The 18,785-nt window shown below is 32.5% G+C and overlaps 2 protein-coding genes across 2 annotated transcripts; one reads left to right on the top strand and one right to left on the bottom strand.

Moving 5' to 3' along the window:
* The first annotated feature begins 3,064 nt into the window (after positions 1–3,064).
* Positions 3,065–13,398, top strand: LOC114748033 (protein ROOT HAIR DEFECTIVE 3-like). The gene is made up of 23 exons (XM_028936390.1): positions 3,065–3,182; positions 4,017–4,166; positions 4,550–4,616; positions 4,700–4,802; positions 5,033–5,103; positions 5,247–5,310; positions 5,396–5,461; positions 5,605–5,652; positions 5,735–5,797; positions 5,898–5,954; positions 6,154–6,312; positions 6,424–6,492; positions 6,585–6,676; positions 6,989–7,067; positions 7,587–7,752; positions 8,044–8,168; positions 9,160–9,422; positions 9,651–9,747; positions 9,833–9,997; positions 10,389–10,493; positions 11,043–11,137; positions 11,798–11,894; positions 12,802–13,398. The coding sequence occupies exons 1-23, from the start codon at positions 3,179–3,181 to the stop codon at positions 13,060–13,062; spliced, it is 2,466 nt and encodes an 821-aa protein (XP_028792223.1). The 5' UTR covers positions 3,065–3,178; the 3' UTR covers positions 13,063–13,398.
* A 3,000-nt stretch (positions 13,399–16,398) lies between these two features.
* On the bottom strand, positions 16,399–18,152 carry LOC114748032 (serpin-ZX-like). The gene is made up of 2 exons (XM_028936389.1): positions 17,640–18,152; positions 16,399–17,175 (listed from the first exon to the last, which is right to left on the bottom strand). Exons 1-2 carry the CDS (start codon positions 18,150–18,152, stop codon positions 16,399–16,401), a joined length of 1,290 nt encoding a protein of 429 aa, XP_028792222.1.
* Positions 18,153–18,785: the final 633 nt, after the last annotated feature.

Genomic DNA, 18,785 nt, shown 5'->3' with positions numbered 1-18,785 from the left:
GAATAATAACTTTTACCATGATCAATTTCAGTTTCAATTAACACAATAAGTAAAACTACATATTAAAATAAAACTTGACTAGAGATATATTTTTCCATATCTTACGGAGTTTGAAGAGAACTTCTTATAATATATTTATATGATACTACCTCCGGTCTTAATTATAAAAACCAGTTGATTAATTTGAAGAGATTAATGAAGTAAGTTAAGTTAGTTATTTGTCCTAAATAGGTGTTGTCTTTTCTAAAATATCCTTATTAATCAAATGTATTGACTAGAACTATCATTCTTAGAAGGACTACTTTGGAAAAAAATGTATAAATATGAGGGACAAAGTAGATTGGGGTCTTATATTTAAGATCAAAATAAAAGTTAAACAATATCTTATATTAAAGACAGGAGGTAGTACTAAGTAATATCGGATCAAATTTAAACATTGCCCCTCAATTAAAGAAAACGAGTATCATTATAAACAGTTTATCTTTGCCTGAATTTAAATTTTATATTTGAGATTGATTTGATTTTCACTTTTTATTTTTGTCTGTACGAGTTTATAAAAATAAAAAAATTTAAAATCATGATTTTTTATCAATCAAGTCATGATTGGTATTATAGTTTTGTTATGTTGTTAACTAAATAAAATAAGATGGCCCTGCTTAAAGTGGGGAAAAGTAGATGAGGCTGTGATGCTTTTTCATCCATAAATAAAAAATATGAGTATTACCTCTAATCACTTATTTAAATGATAATGGTTCTCATTACTTATGCTAACATTAATTGGTTGATAATATTTCATTTAATTGATGTTTTTCTGTTAATTTAGTAGGATGCACCAAAACAACCCTTACATTTAAGTATAAAGAGTCTAATTTTATGTTCCAAAATTATGATAAGAGATTAATGCTGAATTAAATCTGCTCAAATTTAACGTGATAATAAATATTTTTATGATAAAAAGTATTTTTTGCTTAATTTTTTGGGCAACTATGGTCTGCTTTAATCATCAATGTTTCCCTCTTCTGTATGAATCGCATTAATAATAATTTATAATTGATAACTAATAATGGTCACAGCCTTAACTCTTAAGATTTGAATGAGTAAGCAGATGAAATCCCAAGTCTGTTGATAAGGTTTAATCCATATTGCGTGTTCTCATTGTCTCCTCATATTTCACATTCTCCTTTTACCACTTCCTTAGTTTCTTAAATGCGGGAATTATATTTTGATGAAAAAAGGCAGGAATTATATAACCAATTTATAATAGTAAAAAATAAGTTAAATTAATTATTTATAAAATTTGTTTTAGCTTATCTAACATACTTCTTTAATTATTTGCACAAAAATTATATCCATTGATAATTTTTTTTCATATTGACAGTTTTTAAAAAATTATAAATTTGGAGTACAAAATAGATTGTGAATTTGTGATGTTATAGTTAAAATTAAATAAAATTATCGACTAATTGGATGAAGAATATAATACAATATTATTTAAGCATTTCTTGTAACAATGGTTTTATTCAAGGTAAAAAAAACCAAACTTAGCAGTAATTATTATATATGATGTATTTTATATTCTCATTTTTTCCCCATCTTATGAATTCTTTCTTATTATTTTTTCCAGCTGTGAATTCGTGAAATTAAAGCCAAATCTGCTTGATTTCCTGTTGGTGGTAGTTGGGGCCAAAAAAGATGGGAGAATTGCAATTAGGTCCCACTTAAGGGAATTAAATAAAAAAAATCTTTTGAAATTAAGAAATTATTCTGAAGTCCCCAAAAGACCTTTTTGCAATAAATTTTATTTGTTTAATTACTAAATTATCCTTATTTTTTTTAAAAATTTGTATTGACAACTGAAAGAGCAGTGGTTGACAATTCATAGTGCAAGGATTAACAATTATCGCGGCTGGTTTGACAACACATTTTCTCAGCATATCACACCATAAGTTGTCAAACCAGCCGCGATAGTTGTCAATTCTTGCACTCTGAGTTGTCAACCACTGCTTTTTCAGTTGCCAATGCAAACTTAAAAAAAGAAGAAGGATAATTTGGTAAGTAAATAAATAAAATTTAATGCAAAAAAAATTGTTGGGACTTTAAAATAATTTTATGATTTCCAGATATCTTTTGTATTTAATTCCCTTGAGTGAGATCTAATTGCCATTTTCCCAAAAAAGATTCCCTGTTGGTGTTAAGTAGAGTCTCTTTTTTTTTTTTTTTTGACCAGCAGTTAAGTAGAGTCTCTTGCGCAATTGTATTCCTGTTTATTAAAAGATATGAAAGAACACGATTGTTCTTAATTACTAGGATTTAGGAGTTATAGTTGGGTTAATGTACAAATTTACATAGAAAATTTTTACTTAAGAATGCATGCACTTAAAAATTTCTGTAGGTATTAATTTGTCTAAAAAATTTAGTATCATAACAAATTTATTCTAAACATAAAAAAAAAATCTTACGTTTATTAAGAGAATAGTGATATTGTCAATATCTTTAATAATAAAGAGTAACGTTGCTATAATTTTAAATTTTTAGTATAAATTTGTATTCAAAAAAACCTTTCAAGCATTTTTATGAGTAGAAACTTTCTAAATAAATTTATATCTTAATCTTTTATAATTCATTAAAAAAAAGTGTATTAGTGATGATGGGTGTCATATTTTTCCATCCATTATCGATATTAGCGATAGTGATCCGTAAATACTGACAGATGATAGATGATTGAACTCATAATTAAAATTAACAAACAATTATAATCATACAAAAAAGTTTAAAAGAATTAAATTCATTCGTGTTTATTTTCAATGCATTGGCAACGCAGCATCGAAAAGGTGGTATTTTTTCATTTTGGGATGCATAAAATAGCAAACAAAAAATGAAAAATCTTAACAAATTGTTCTGCCGAATCTCAGAAAATTAAGAAAAAGATGAATGCTTGAACGCCTAAAAATTTCACCACAGCGGAAAAAGCCACCTTTTTTACAATGCAGATTTCGCGTTTTCAATCAAAGGCACAAACAGTAAATCTTACTTTTTAAAAGCCAAGGCCAAATATTGAAGACCCTTCTGAGATCGCGATATCGTCTCTCTTTCCTCCGATCTTTTCTCTTCCTCAATTCGATCTCCTTGGTACATTTCTCATCAGCAGTCATTTGCAGCTGAGCCCATTTCGATCTCAATGGGTAGGCTTCTTCTACTCTCAATTCCCTTATGGATCTGTTTACATGTCTGCTTCATGCATCTTTATGCTCTGGTTTAAGCTTTCTTCAGTTATTGGTTTCTATAAATTTTGTGTGGCTTGTGATTCTGATCTCCATCCAAACTTTTTTTTTCTTTTTTAAATAGACGATGAACGTTAACTATAACTGAAACTGGCATTTATTCTTGTATGCGTTATGGGTTGTTCTCTAAAACTGTTGTTTTAATCTAATCATTTTCAGTTTAAAGTGGTAAACTTTATAAGGGTTATGGGTTTTGGTTTGATGTTAACAATTTTGACAATTTGATCCATAACTTGAGTTTAGAAAGGGTAAAGTTACAAAGTGAATGTGAATAGCTAAAGTTACAATGTGAAGGTGAATAGAGGCTTGCTTAATTATTGTTACTTTATAATATTGAAGATTTTTTCCCCGGTCTTTCAGTACTTGTGAAATTATTGGTAACGCATTGATGAATAATCTAGTTTCAGGATTCAGTAACCAACAAACAAGTTATGAAAAAAATGTTTATCTCTTGTAAAGGGGAAGTAATTTCGCCACTTCTTAGCAAATTTTAAAGTGGTAACTTATTGTTTAGTTAATAATTTATATCGTTCAATCGTGGTTTTGATATTGAAATCCATCACAAGAATACTTCCTTTTTTCGAAAAAATAAAAAGCGGTGCTAGCAGCAATATAATTGCATCATCTCTTTTGTTTCTACTTTTCCTGTCAACTTATGCTGGCAGCGATATAGTTGCATCATCTCCTTTGTTTCTACTTTTCCTGTCAACTTATGCTGAATATCTTCTTTTCCAGGGGCAAGCGAGAATTTTTGTTCAATTCAGCTTATTGATGGAGATGGTACATTCAATGTTGCTGGAATTGAACAATTTATGAAGGAGGTGAAATTGGGTGAATTTGGACTTTCATATGCTGTAGTTTCTATAATGGGTCCACAAAGTAGTGGTATGCTTTCATGCCTCTGAAATACCATTCCTTCTTCTGTTCATTAGCTTAGTGCTTATCATGCTTGCTTTATCCAGTCTTTGCTTCTAAGGATCTACAAATTATGATTGTAAATTTCTTTAATTTTATAATTCACACTGAATGCTGGAGTTTGTGGGATTTAAGAAGTACATGAAGGTTGAATTGGATGTCATGTCTTCAGTGAGAGTTATTAGTAACAACTCCATCCAGTTGACAGTTGATTTAGACTTATCACCTCATTAACTTTTCTTATGAGATTTTCATCTTTTCCTCAATGCTTCTTTTCCATTATAATATACTTCTTTATTATTCTTTATCAAAACGCACTGTATCTAAAATATTATTTTCTTTGGTCCGGACAGGTAAGAGCACTCTATTAAATCATCTGTTCAGAACTAACTTCAGGGAGATGGATGCTTTCAGGGGAAGGCATGTTCTCTTAGCTCTCACACGTTGTATTAACTTGTCTAATCTGTCTAGTTATTAACCCTATGATACATGCTTGTTCTCAGGTCTCAAACCACTAAAGGAATTTGGATGGCTAGATGTGCTGGCTTAGAGCCTTGTACAATAGTGATGGATTTGGAGGGCACAGATGGAAGAGAACGTGGAGAGGTGCTTATCCTTTCAGTATACCTTAACTTTAATAACCATGACTGTGATGTGGCGTTTATTGCCAATTTCCAGTCCCATTTCAATTTTATATACTGAAAATGCACATATGGCAATGTGTCTATAAATTCTGTTCCTTAACCAAAAATGAAAGAAAATTGAGAAACCGATTGTCCCTGCCCTTTTTTTTTTTTTTTTTTAATCTTTAAATGTTGAAATTGTCTTTATCTCAGGATGATACCGCTTTCGAAAAGCAGAGTGCTCTATTTGCTCTTGCTGTTTCAGATATAGTGCTCATAAACATGTGAGTCTTTCCCCCCTCTATTCATATATCTTTGATGGGGACTTGTGTAGTGAACTTTGTGTGAGTCCAGAATCTGCGGATGCTTGAAATTATCGTTCCAATGGTTGTGTAACTTAACTATTTTCCCTGCAACTTTTGTAAAGGTGGTGTCATGACATTGGGCGTGAGCAAGCTGCAAATAAACCTCTTTTGAAAACTGTCTTTCAGGTGTCTGCTGTCAACCTTTTGACTGACTACATGCCTTTCTTGAATTTCAAAAGTTGTTACAAGGCACACTATTATTTGCTTTCAGGTCATGATGAGATTGTTTAGTCCGCGCAAAACGACATTGATGTTCGTCATTCGTGATAAAACAAGGGTGTGTAGGCAAATTTGTTTTATTATCATCATCATTTTTAGCATAGCCCTTTCATAAATGTTGAAGCATCTATATATCTGTATTCTATATGAGGGCATCTTTAATATAACCTTTACTAAAATGTTTAACTTTCCATTGGATAGACACCCCTTGAAAATTTAGAGCCCGTTTTACGAGAGGATATCCAGAAGGTAAGGCAGTGCTTTGATCTTCATACAATGTTGTTGATTGATATTGTTCTGTTTGTTATTATTCAACTTTTTCCCATTGCAGATATGGGATTCTGTTCCTAAGCCACAGGCTCACAAGGAAACCCCGCTAAGTGAATTTTTCAATGTAATCCATTATCCCTTTTTATTTTAGTAAATTGACAGGTCTTAAGAATCTTTTGGGTGCAATTTTATAATACTTGTTTATATGTGGTGACAAATGTCAGGTTGAAGTCGTTGCCCTTTCTAGTTATGAAGAAAAGGAAGAGCAATTTAAGGAGCAGGTATTTATTTTGCATCTGATGTCTTGTTTAATTGCTGATGGTATTAAATTATCCTTTATCAGGACCTTTGTCTCTTCCTTTGCATGTTACTGAGCATCTTTGTCTTTGTTTATGCAGACAAGTTATTCTATTAATTTGCCTTTCATACAATGTCTTCTAATTTGCTTATATCTTTTGTTTTTGTTCGTTATAAATGTAGGTTGCTGGCTTGAGGCAACGATTCCATCATTCTATTGCTCCTGGTGGACTTGCTGGGGATAGACGTGGAGTAGTTCCTGCTTCTGGGTTTTCTTTCAGTGCACAGCAAATTTGGAGAGTCATTAAGGAGAACAAGGACCTTGACCTACCTGCTCACAAGGTGGTCTTTAAATACAGTGCTGCTTTTTGTTTTTGTTTTAGTTTTATTTTTACATGTATATTGATTGATGATTGATTTAATTTGATCATTTATCCATGATTCGCTATGCAGGTCATGGTTGCTACTGTACGCTGTGAAGAAATTGCTAACGAGAAATATGCTGCTTTTAGTACGAATGAGGTATCAATATTTCTTTTCATTCAATCCCATAACCATGGGCATTGGGGCAGTCCAAATTATTGACATAATGAAAATTGTTCTGGAATCATTAGGAATGGTGTCAATTGGAGGAGGCTGTGCAATTTGGCCCAATTCCTGGATTTGGGAAAAAGCTCAATTCAATTCTTGATAACTGTCTTTCAGAGTGAGTAACCCATTTTATGTGGCATCTTATTTTAAGTAGCTTGGTTATTGAACAATGAATACCATGTCTATGCTATGTAAGCTTTATACTAACTCTCTTTAACTTTTGACGTGTTTTGACAATATTTTATCTCCAACTTTTGACTAGATGAGCATTTTCTTTTATTTTGTTATTTTTTTATGCTATCGTAGTTTTAGAAGTCAAAGTCTTAAACTGTAGTTTGATATTATTTTGCATGCTCATGTTTAATGTTGTAGAACATCTTGATGTGGTTTCATGTATATTCAGCTATTGCTTTTCCTTTTAATGCAGGTATGATATAGAAGTCACTTATTTTGATGAAGGCGTGAGATCTGCAAAACAAAAGCAGCTTCAAGAAAAGCTGTTGCAAGTAATTTTTCTTAAATTGATTCTTGCACTGTCATGGTTTTTCCATTTCTTTCTTTTTTCCTTTTCATCATAACTAGATGCCTCTCTCTCTTGCAATGCTCAGGATAGACGGTAACTTCAAAGTATCTGGAAGATTGTACTCTTTTTTATAATATTTAGATTTCGTTGCAATGTATGGAAAAATATTGAATAGATAATAATAATAAAATTTAAACAAAGCCTAATGAAATATGTAAAGAGAGATTAACAAATGGAAAAAGTAGTGTGGAGCCTATCGCACTATACATGACTTATAAATAATGCGACTAGTTTTTATTTTTATCTTTTCAAATGAATTTCTTTATTGATAAATTAATGATAATGGTTAAGTGATAGAAAAAAGTTACAATTGAGACTTACTATATAACTACAGGATCTTGAAACTTTAGTTGTATGTGTGAGTGTGTTTGCTTTCCCCTTCAAATGCTATTGGATTGTGATTTTTTGTGTGACCTATAATATTTGTATGTTTCTCTGATAGCTCGTCCAACCAGCATTCCAATCTGCACTGGGACATGTAAGGGCTGGAACTTTTGATAAATTTAAAGAAGCATTTGACAAGGCTTTGAATGGAGGGGAAGGGTTTTCTGCTGCTGCTAAAAACTGCGTTGAGTCTTGTGTGGCTCAGTTTGATGAAGCATGTGCAGGTATTTGAAAATTTGTCTGTGTTTGATAACATATAATTAAACTTGAATGCCCAAAGATATAATCACTTTTTTAAGATGGAAAAATGACCTGGAAGAAATGTACAAGTGAAGAGAATTGTGTGAAAAACTGCTAGCTTCTTGGTTTGTTCCACTAAGAACTAGCTTCTTGGTTTGTTTCACTAAGAATTGTCAGAACTTCTAAACTTGATGCTACTGTAATGGTTATTGTAATTAGGTTTCTTACTAGCTCAAGTAAGTTACAATGTGAGGCTGCTGCTGTTATCTTTGCAGATGTTGTTATTGAAAAGGCAAACTGGGATACATCTAAAGTGAGGGAGAAACTGCGTCGTGACATTGATGCCCATGTTGCTTCTGTGCGTGCGGCTAAGCTGTCTGAATTGACATCATCATATCAGGTGCATGTCTTACAGTGATAGTTCATATCTTATGGAATGCATATTAATTAATCTCAGTAAAGATTTTAAAGTTTGTTAAACAAATTTAAAATTCTATGTTTGAAATCACTAGATATTATAATAAAAAAATTTCACTGGCCTTCTCTTAACAACTTAAGCTTTTGAGTTGAAATAGTGTGATTGTGTGAGGCAGAGGCGGAAATGGGCAGATTGTGAATTGATTTTGTTGGACAGGTAGAAAATAATGGATTAGCCTATTTATAATTGATGAGAATGTTTTAAATAGAACCCCAATTCATCCACATCCTATTTTTGGGATGATAATCATTTTGTCGATTGATCTGTTTTAACATCCATCCAATCTGAGTTATTTGAAGATTAATTTTCTCTCTCTCTTTTTAGGTCCAATTAGACTAAAATGACTGTTTGGGTCAATTTAAAATAAATGTTTTTGTGCTTTTCAAGACTACTTTTCTCATATATTTACCTGATGTAGTACAAAATAACTTCTCCACAGCTTATCAAAATGGGCACTAATTATGCTAGCTATCTATTGAAGAAATACTCAAAAATCGTCACTGAAGGTTCATTGGAAGAGAACTTAAATATACCATCAAATTAAACTTGATAGTTATGCTGTAAAAAACTGAAGGTTCATTGCATTTATGACAAAGCATACATTTGACAGTTTTTGATTTGCTGACTTTAGTTCCCGGTTGGTTTGATTTCAACTTCACTGGTTCCTAATATAATATGAATTGAGCAAGAACTTCCATTCACAGTACGCTTATGATACAATGTATGCTGTTGACATTTTGTTTATAAATTATATCAAGTAATAAATAATCTGACCGCTCTTATGCTTAATGAATATATATGTATTTAATACTTGAATTTTGTCCAAATCACTTCCATTTGTAATTTGGTATATTTACGTAGTTGACAGGATAAATAGTTCTTGGGAAGTTTTCTGATAGCTGTACGCTTGCAGGAAAAATTGAAGGAGGCCTTAGCTGGACCTGTTGAAGCTCTTCTAGATGAAGCTAACAGTGATACTTGGCCAGCAATAAGAAAACTTCTTAGACGTGAAACTGAATCAGCTGTTTCAGGTTTCTCTGCTGCAATTTCTGGGTATGATATGGAGGAACAAACACGACAGAACATGATTACGAGTTTAGAGGACCATGCAAAAGGTGTGGTGGAAGCCAAGGCTAAGGAAGAAGCTGGAAGGGTTCTAATTCGTATGAAGGATAGGTATAAACCTTTTGCACATTTGACTTATCTTGTTATTCTTTCATGAAACTTCTATGGCCCTGTTTGGCATGGCATTAGAAATTACTTATAAGCACGTTTCACGTAAGTTGAGATAGAATTCTTCCACATGCTTATCTCGTGTTCCGTAAATCATGATTAGAAAGTTATTTATAAGCTATTCTAAATGGGTCCTACATTTTAAGCAGCTTACCTTCAATGTGAAAACAGGTTTACAACATTATTCAGCCGTGATTCTGATTCAATGCCTCGTATTTGGACGGGGAAGGAAGACATTCGAGCCATTACTAAGACCTCCCGCTCTGCTGTATGGCATCATTATGAATATAATGTTTTTAGCTTGAGCTCGTATTGCTTTTGGATATATGTTTAACAGAGTTAAATGTTTGCAGTCCTTGAAGTTGCTATCTGTGATGGCTGCAACTCGTTTGGATGATCAAGATGTTGATAATATTGAGAAAACATTAGCATTTGCTCTGGATGATTCCTCAGGATCTATTACTAAGGATAGGAGCATCACGGTTGTTGATCCACTGGCTTCAAGCACATGGGAACAGGTCAATTTTTATTGCTGAGCCTAACAAATGTATTCAATCATATCACTGTTTTAACAAGTTAGGTCATCTTATTGAACATCAAGTGATTTTAGATATCTAGAAATTCAAATGTGGCATGAATGTCAACTTTTTCCATGAATTTACCATTTCCCTAATTCCTTCAGTATCTTGATGTTGAGGTCCTTGAGTAGTTAATTTACTCTCTTAATGCCTATATTCATTAATTAAATTCATGTAAAAGGTAATTAATGTCAACATGTGAATTGCTTAGATGCATAATTTAGTGCACAACCTGTCATTTCTTGTTTTGTGATTGTTCTGTTGGTTCGGGTCTTTGGGATCACTTCTATATAGGAATTGATGATCAGTCGTGACTACAATTTCTTCGCAGGTTCCTTCCTCGAAGACATTGATCACTCCTGTTCAGTGCAAATCATTATGGAGGCAATTTAAGATGGAGACCGAGTATCATGTCTCTCAGGCCATATCTGCACAGGTAAGATTTTTCACATCATTTATGTTTTTGAGTCTTTTGAAGAGGTGTAGATGAAGACCCAAGAAGGACTCTTAAGGAGGTTACCGAATGTGACCTTTTTTGTTGAATGGTATATCTAAAAAGTTGGTTGTTAATGGAGCGGAGTGCAATCTATACAGCCAATCCTACTTAGCAGGACTAGACTCATTGCTGCTGTTGCGTTGTATTTATGATTGAAATATGTCTATGATAACTACTCATGAATTTTCTGATACTTCTTAGTTTCTTTTGTCTATCATCTATCTAAACTGTTAGCCGAAAACACACAGCTTACCTTATCAGATATATGCAGCTTGGTAGACGTAGGCAACAGTTTCATTTAAACATTTAACTTTCTTTTGACCTGATTTAAACATATGTCTGAAACCATGCGTTTATGTAATCTATGGTTCCAAGCATGTTCTATTTCTTAGTTTTTTGGTTAAGTTTCCATGTGTTATATAAATATAGCCGTCATGGATGTTTATACATATTCTGCTATTTTTGTTGATGTAATTTTATCCATTTCAGGAGGCCAACAAGCGCAATAATAACTGGTTACCTCCTCCATGGGCAATTGTTGCTTTGGTTGTTCTGGGATTTAATGAATTTATGACCCTTCTAAGGTACTTGTCAACTGTGCTGCTCTGATATCTTTCAATATTGTAAGGAGTGAAGTGCTGTTTCACTTGCTGCTAACACTTCTCATGCCTTATCTGAAGAAAGTTCAAGAAAGACTACAGGAAATTTAGACTTATTTGATGTAGGAATACATGACATAAAGTTACATGAAATTTGCTTTCTTCGTAAAAAATCTTTTTTTTCCCCCCTTGGGATATAAAAGAAGAAATATTATGAGAAAGAAATTGGGTGAAGTACAATAGCAGGAGATAAGTTTAATCCTCAGAAACCAAAATCAGAAAAGCTAGAACAGCAAACAAAAATCACTTGTCAAGAACTAAGTTAAGCTCACCATTCTTCATCCTCTCTATTTAAACTCCCCTAAAAGGACCTTAGATCAGCACCATCAAAGGCCAATAATCTGATCAAAGGTCACACAATCAACTTAATTCTCTGAATATTCGGACACAATCATATGCTTCTAGAACAGTAATAAACCAACAACTGTAATGCAGGCAGCTGGACTGTGTAAAAAAGATCGATTTAAAAGGGTCATTTTATGCATGAATTATTGAATAAGTATTCGAAGAGCATATTATGTTTACTTGAAAGCAATGACAAGAAAGCCTTTTAACTGGTTTCACTCACATGTTATTTTGTGGCAGAAATCCGTTGTATTTGGGTGTTATCTTTGTTGGTTTTCTTCTTGTAAAAGCCTTATGGGTGCAGCTGGACATTTCTAATGAATTCAGCAATGGAGTTGTGAGTATTTATTTTCCAACCCCTCAATTCTTTATTTTGTGGTGTCTTTAGTTTTACCCCCTTTTAAACTTGGTCGCTATCTTTTCTAGTAGTAGGAAGTCTGCTTTTCTTGTCGGGTTTATCCACTGAACCATTATGGTTCAGGTGTCATTCATCTTCAAGAAAACTTGTTAATAGATATACATCATTCATTTAGGACAGGTTTGTTTAAACTTGAAGAAAAAGTGATTTTAGTTAACTTGAGTTGTTGGGAAAACATTAAACTAGTGGTGAAAATTTTGTTCGGAAAAAAGTCTGTATTTAGCATTTTTTATGTTTTTGTCTAAATATAAAACCTATTCCAAGTAGCTTACCAAAATAAGCTTTTTGCAACATATCCCTCACGTGTTTAGCAATATTTCCAACAACTCCCTCATATTCCCAACATCTTTCTCATGTTTAACCTAGCTAAGATCATTTTTTTTTTAATCTTAAATGAACTGGCCTTTAATTTGGTAGAAGAAGTATGGTATAACAACTATTTATTAACATTTATTTGATTTTGGAAGGAAAAGAGGGGTTTGATAAACAGCCAGGCATTTAGGCCTCCTCGGATCTTGGTTTTAGATGAATTTTTTTAACATTCTATTTGTCTCAAAATTTTTAGAGTTTTCAGCTATGTTTCTGACTTTTAACCTGGCTGTGTTTAAGAGAAAATCTGTTGTTCCTAAAGTATGCTAAGGCCATGTGACTTGTTCTCTTTTGCCCTGTCTTGTTTTAAGCAGCATAGCGTATGTAGTTCACATCTACACTGGAGTAGTTAGTTGGGTTGTGAAAAGTCCTTTAGCCAATTGACCTGCGCCTTGCCATCTGTTTGTTTTCAGTTCGGCAATAGCATTCATTTGCCTTATTTCTTGTGTGCTTGCAGCTTCCGGGACTCATATCCTTGTCCACGAGATTTCTTCCAACTGTTATGAACATTATCAGAAAACTAGCAGAGGAGGCACAGAACCCTGCACCTAACAATGCACAGAGAAACCCATCAGGAAGCAATCACAATGCTGTTACAGCTGGAAGCAATACGTCATCTAGTGCTTCTTCTAACGCAAGTTTGTCTGAAAAAGCTTCGTCTAACGTAACTTCATTGGAAAATGGTGGTGAATACTCTAGTTCATCAAAATATGAGTAGGCACAGAAACTCGTTATTATGACAAGCAATTTTTTCCTGTGAAGATGTTGATGTCTGCGGGCTGCATGTTGGGTTTTTAGTTGTATCTACGAAATTATGATTTCGTGAGCATTCAAAGAGTAAGCTATTCAAAGGCACTGGTTTTAGTACAAGTGCCAAATAGAGGGGGCATGGTTCATTCCAAGGCATCCCCCGTTATATAGTTTTCTATAATCAAATTTAGGTGCTTGAGATAGTTTAATGTTTTTGCTGATTTGTGCTCAGTTTTGGTTGTAAGAGCTGTATCTGTATTCTTATTGAAAATTTATTCTTTAACCCTTGTATTTTTTCTCTCCATCTTGATATTTTTCTACACGGGGATCTTTATTTCACTTTGGAAGATCTTTCATATTAGCGGTATTATGAACTGTTCAAGATGAAAGAGGGAAAAGATTATTTACTTGAGAGTTTGAATTTGACGTGTGATAAAATTATTGCGAAGAAATTATTTGTTTGGTCAGAAAAAGATAGATAAACTGAATCAGTTATAAATAGACATGAAAGAAAGTGACGCGAGTTTGATTGCAAATTTATGCCTGTCACAGTATGGTATAACCTTAATGGTTGAACTGGTTTACATATCATATGCGGATGAGGGTCAAATAACTCATTTTGATTTATCATCCCCAGTATTTAAATATATTAAGGAGAATGACCCCAAGTGGACTAGAAAATGATCTGACCCAGTCGGATGGACATATCAGAAAAATGTCTAGTAATGTAAAATTCAATGTCAAAATTTGCAGTTACTCTTCTGGTTCTATTTATAAAGTGCTTTCAGCATGTTTCACACAAACCAAAAAAAATTTAAACTTCATTAACTCATTTAAAAGTTAATGACTTTCCAACTTTATCTCTATTTAATATATATTATACTTTATATAAACAAAGTCAATAGAATAATAAATGAGAGGTAAAATTGTACATCCATACAAAATTTCTCTCAATGTTTTATAAATAATATCAAAAAATGCATTCTTTTTTGTCTTATAAATAGGACCAGAGGAGTACATTTCAAGGGGTAGTTTTAGGCATTATCCACTTTGCTGAGTGATATTCAGTTCTTGTATTATTTTCTTGATGTGGATTTTACCTGTTGCAACTGCTGGCATTAAACAATTTTAAAGCATTTTATATCTTTTGCAAAATATTATTTAAAAAGTAAGCGTAACAATTTCATGAAAAACATGTAGAGCACATTCAATATAACTCATGAAAATTCTCGAAATAGAGATTTGCTTGAATTTCATAAATTATTAATATTGCTTTTTAGCTGTACTCAAAGTCATATACAATACACTATCATACAATATTTTATGTCTACTCAAACAATAAGTCATTTAACTTCCAAAGGGTGTTTAACGTCTTCCTTGGCAGTTAGACTGCCCAAGACCAAGTAGACGTTATACCTTGGGCGAGCCTATCTGCAAATTTGAATGAAAAAAAATAGTTTGCTTTGAAATAACCATTTCCATATTTCTTATACCTCCGTGCATCAATCATGGACTCTCAAGGCCCAAAAAAAAAAAACCCACCTTCAAAAATATCATCATCAACTTCTTGGAACTTTTATGGCCAAAAAAACTTCTTGGAACTACGTAAAAACTAGTAATAAACCATGTGAATCCGTGAAGTGAGAGTAAGACATTTAGGCTCTGTTTGGTTAGAGAGTTATTGAGGAGAAAGGAAGAGAGAGAGGAGGAGATGAGATAAGTGTGTTCGGTTGGAAAAAAATAGATGAGAGGAGAGGAAAAATATTTGTCTTTTAGTGCTCCCCTCTCCTCTTTATGCTCCCCTCCAAATTTGGGATTTTTTTGAAAGGGAGAGAAATATTATGTTTAATATTAACTAAACTATCCATACTAACTTTTTAATATTTCAAGTTTGTCCCTCTTATTAGAAATTTTTTTTTCACTTCTTTCTCTTTTCAACCACTAATAATATTTGATAATGATAATAAAATATTATAATTATATAATACATACATATCATAACATGTGTGTATTATAATTATATATCATAGTGTGTGTATTATAATCTCAGATAAGCTGCAAACATGCATATATATTAGAGTAAAATACTCTAACCTCCCTTGCATTTTGTTTTAATTACACATACCTCCTTTTTATTTTGAAAACATACACTTAAATATAAATCGTTAACTCCGATAAGAATATTTCAAAAAGATTTTTTTAAATTCAAATTTATATTGAAATACTTTCTATTTGCTAAATTACCCTTCATAATGCCAAATTCCAAAATCTTGGTTAAAACTATATCGAAGCATTTAAGATTTTCTCCTTTACCTAAATTTTATTTATTTTATTTTTGAAAATTGTTGTTTGTTTAATGTTTTTACTGGATTAGGCCAAAAATTAAGTAATTTAGTTAATGCAAACATAAATTTAAATGATTTATATAAGTTTTCAAACTCACATAATTTATATTATGTGATGAGAAAATAAGTATTTAAAATATTTTCTAACCATTTAAAAAAATCTTAATTTTCAATATTTTAGGAGGAACTAAAATTATATAATTTTATAATATAATTGAAATTAAAAATTTTATAACATATTAAAAATTTTGAAAATACATGTACTATAATTATTTTTTTGTATCAAAAATTATTTTTTTTAAAAGATATAAATGTTTAAATAACATTTATGTTAAAAAGGGATATTTTAGTCAAAATAAAAATTAAAAAGTCAAATTTAATGGTTAACTAACGGTTATATAGATGGAAATTGAATATTAAAAATATAATGAAAGTTTGTGTAACATACATTTTAATTTGAAAGAAAGTTTATATATGTTTTCAAAATAAAAAAGAGGTTTCTGTAATTTAAGTAAATTGGAAGGGTAGTCAATATATTTTACTCTATATATTAATATATACATATCATAATATATGTGTTATAATTATATAATATATACATATGATATATATTAATACATATAATTAATGAGATAGAATTTAAACTTCTTATCATATTTCCTAATTTTTTTAATTTTATCATAATTTTTTTATCACATATAAGTGAGGTAATTGATTTTTTCTGAAATTGATAAATTAAGAAATAATAATTTTGATATAAATATTATAATAAAAAATAAAACAGTCTAAATATAGAGATAAAAACGTATTTATCAATTTATAATTACTTTCCCTCCCCTCCTCTTATGAACCAAACAAAAAATTTCTCCTCCCTTACCCTTCTCTCCATCCAAACAAAACCCATGACTTTTTTTTAATTAACCTCCCCTCCCTTCCCATACCCTGAACCAAACAAAGCCTTAACCACGACGCTGCTTTGGAAGACGACGGAATATTTGATGAACCTTCAAGTTTGTTTTAGCAATGCCAGGACAAGTACCATCCCCGTCTGTTTGACCAGCCAGGAGCCATGGCTGGATAGGTGTAAATCTTCTACGAAGACGCGGCAAATATGGCGGGCACCCAGACATTAGTATTGCAGCCGTGGCTGTTGCAGCTTCAGTCCCTTGTTCGTTTACTTGGATGAATGCCTTATGAAATATGTTGAAAACATATAACTGATTTTCTCCGCCACCATCACAAGAACAAGTCACCATCTCTGTCAACTTCCCTCCAGAAAATGGCAATCTTATCCCTAGTTCCCTCAGCATTTTGGAAGCTTCCACCTCAGAAGAAACATTAAATTTTGGGGTCGTGCTGCCGTTAACATCCATTAGATCTTCCCCATAGTGTTCAGAAGTAAGTGCAACCGGAGAATGGAACTGAAAGGAGAAAGTGCGCTTTTCTTTGCTTTGCTTTTTATATGTGTGGAGAATATCATGAATCTCATGAAAATGGCGAGCAAATTGTTTCATCTTGACAGCCATGAACTGAGCACTGACTACGTATTCCTTCTTACCAAGCTTGTCTCTACGGATCATAGTATTTTTCTCATCCCATGCTCCTCGAAAGTGTTGCGCATTTGTAAAGACGAGCTTGACTGAGTTGTTGAGAGACCCCTCACGAATAAGGTCTTTAACTTGGCCACTTGTCTCATTTTCCACCCACGAATTAATTTGTTGCCCCACATGAGCAGCCTGCGCAAATTATATATAGCCATTTCACAAAGCACCTCATCAACTGTTGTTCTTGATTCCATTAATTAAGTTCCTTAGATACGTACTCCAAGAGAGGTTAGCAAGTGGACAAACACACATGAAATCGTTCTATTCTCTCAAACTCAAGCCTTAAGGCAAGAAACAGGGCACTCGTACGAATTTATATTTACAATTTACAAAGGCGAATAATATAAATGGGTTGTGCTCGCCTGTGTATATCTATATCATGCATCAATTAATATAACACTTAATGAGATGATGATTTTTTCAAGAGACAAAAAACAGGGGATAATTTGGAGTTGAAACTCAAAAGCAACATGCTTTTATTTTCAAGTTTTGGCATGCCTAACAGTTAAGAGGGTATGGCACGCACCTGACAATGTCATGAGTAATATGAAATTTAAATTCGATTTAATTAAAGATAATTTGAGAGGGAACATTACCTTGGTCTGAAAGTCCACTAGGTTCACATCGGCTCTATAATAAGAGTCGAGAATCTGTTTAAAAGAGGGCTTGAGAGTAAGGGGCTGGTCAAGCCATAAGGCATTGGAGCAACGCACACGAGGGCCAACGGCGGGATCACCATCGGCCAAGGTGACGTCGCAGAGTTGAGAGGCCAAGGAATTGAGATGATCGACGGAATCGGCGTTGAAGAAGTTGACAATCTGACGGCGGGTCCAACCGCGGGAGCCGGCGGCAAGGAAGCTAAGCACCACTTGTAAGGACAAGGGTGAAACCACCCTGCATTCTTCCAATTGTTCTTTCCTAAGTAGATAGTTTCCCAACGCCTCCGATTGGAAGAACACGTCGTAAACTCTCGAAATTCTCCGACCTGCTCCTCTGATTCTGGTGTAAGGAGCCGTTTGGTTGAAGGAGAAGAAGAAGGAAAGGACACTCCTCTCCAGCCGCGGAGAGGCGGAGAGGCGGTTCCTGGGACGAAGGAGAATCAGCCGCATCAAGGAGATCAATGGCTCTTTGAAATGGTTTATAAGAATTTTGTATAACCGTTAGGTTATATAAAACTCCACCCAAATAAGAATCTTCTGGAGATCATGTTTATGAAAGTTTGAGAAATTTAAAAAACACTTTTAATTTTAAAATACTGATTACTTTTGCAATAATTTTACCTATTTTTTATAATATATTTTGACATGTCAAAATCATATATTTATTATTTTAAAATTTAATAAGTATTTTTATGGACAAATTACAAATTTCAAACTCCTTTATATTTTGACTCTTGTAGAGTACCGTACAGCTACGGTGCAAGTAGGCGTTGAAGCTTTTCTTAACTTCTTTTTCTTTTTAGCTTTTCGCTTAATATTATTATATGTTCCTACCGTTTAATTTAATTTTGATTTTAATTTTTATAGTTTTAAACGTAATTTATTTTTATATTTTCTCCTACCTTAAAAGACTCATAAAAAAGTAAAGTCAAAATCAAAACTGTTAAAAAATATAAGTATGAAAACCAAAGTCAGCTAAAAATATAACTTGTTAAAATTGTATAAATGAAAAACCTTTCCAAAATTAAGGAAAAGCGTCCCTTTAGAAATTTTTTAAAGAATTTTTGTTTTATATCTATATTT

The sequence above is a fragment of the Neltuma alba genome, unplaced genomic scaffold, assembly GCF_004799145.2.
Source record: "Neltuma alba isolate B1F8T4 unplaced genomic scaffold, ASM479914v2 tig00005575_pilon, whole genome shotgun sequence".
Lineage (NCBI taxonomy): Eukaryota > Viridiplantae > Streptophyta > Magnoliopsida > Fabales > Fabaceae > Neltuma > Neltuma alba.
Note: the sequence above shows the minus strand (reverse complement) of the source record. Positions and strands in the feature narration are given on the sequence as shown.

Coding starts and splice junctions, on each gene's coding strand:
- LOC114748032 (XM_028936389.1), bottom strand. CDS start 18,152: ATGCGGCTGATTCTCCTTCGTCCCAGGAACCGCCTCTCCGCCTCTCCG. Junction 17,176..17,639: donor TAGTGGACTTTCAGACCAAG/GTAATGTTCCCT, acceptor TAATTTGCGCAG/GCTGCTCATGTGGGGCAACA.
- LOC114748033 (XM_028936390.1), top strand. Junction 5,462..5,604: donor TCATTCGTGATAAAACAAGG/GTGTGTAGGCAA, acceptor TCCATTGGATAG/ACACCCCTTGAAAATTTAGA. Junction 11,895..12,801: donor ATGAATTCAGCAATGGAGTT/GTGAGTATTTAT, acceptor GTGTGCTTGCAG/CTTCCGGGACTCATATCCTT.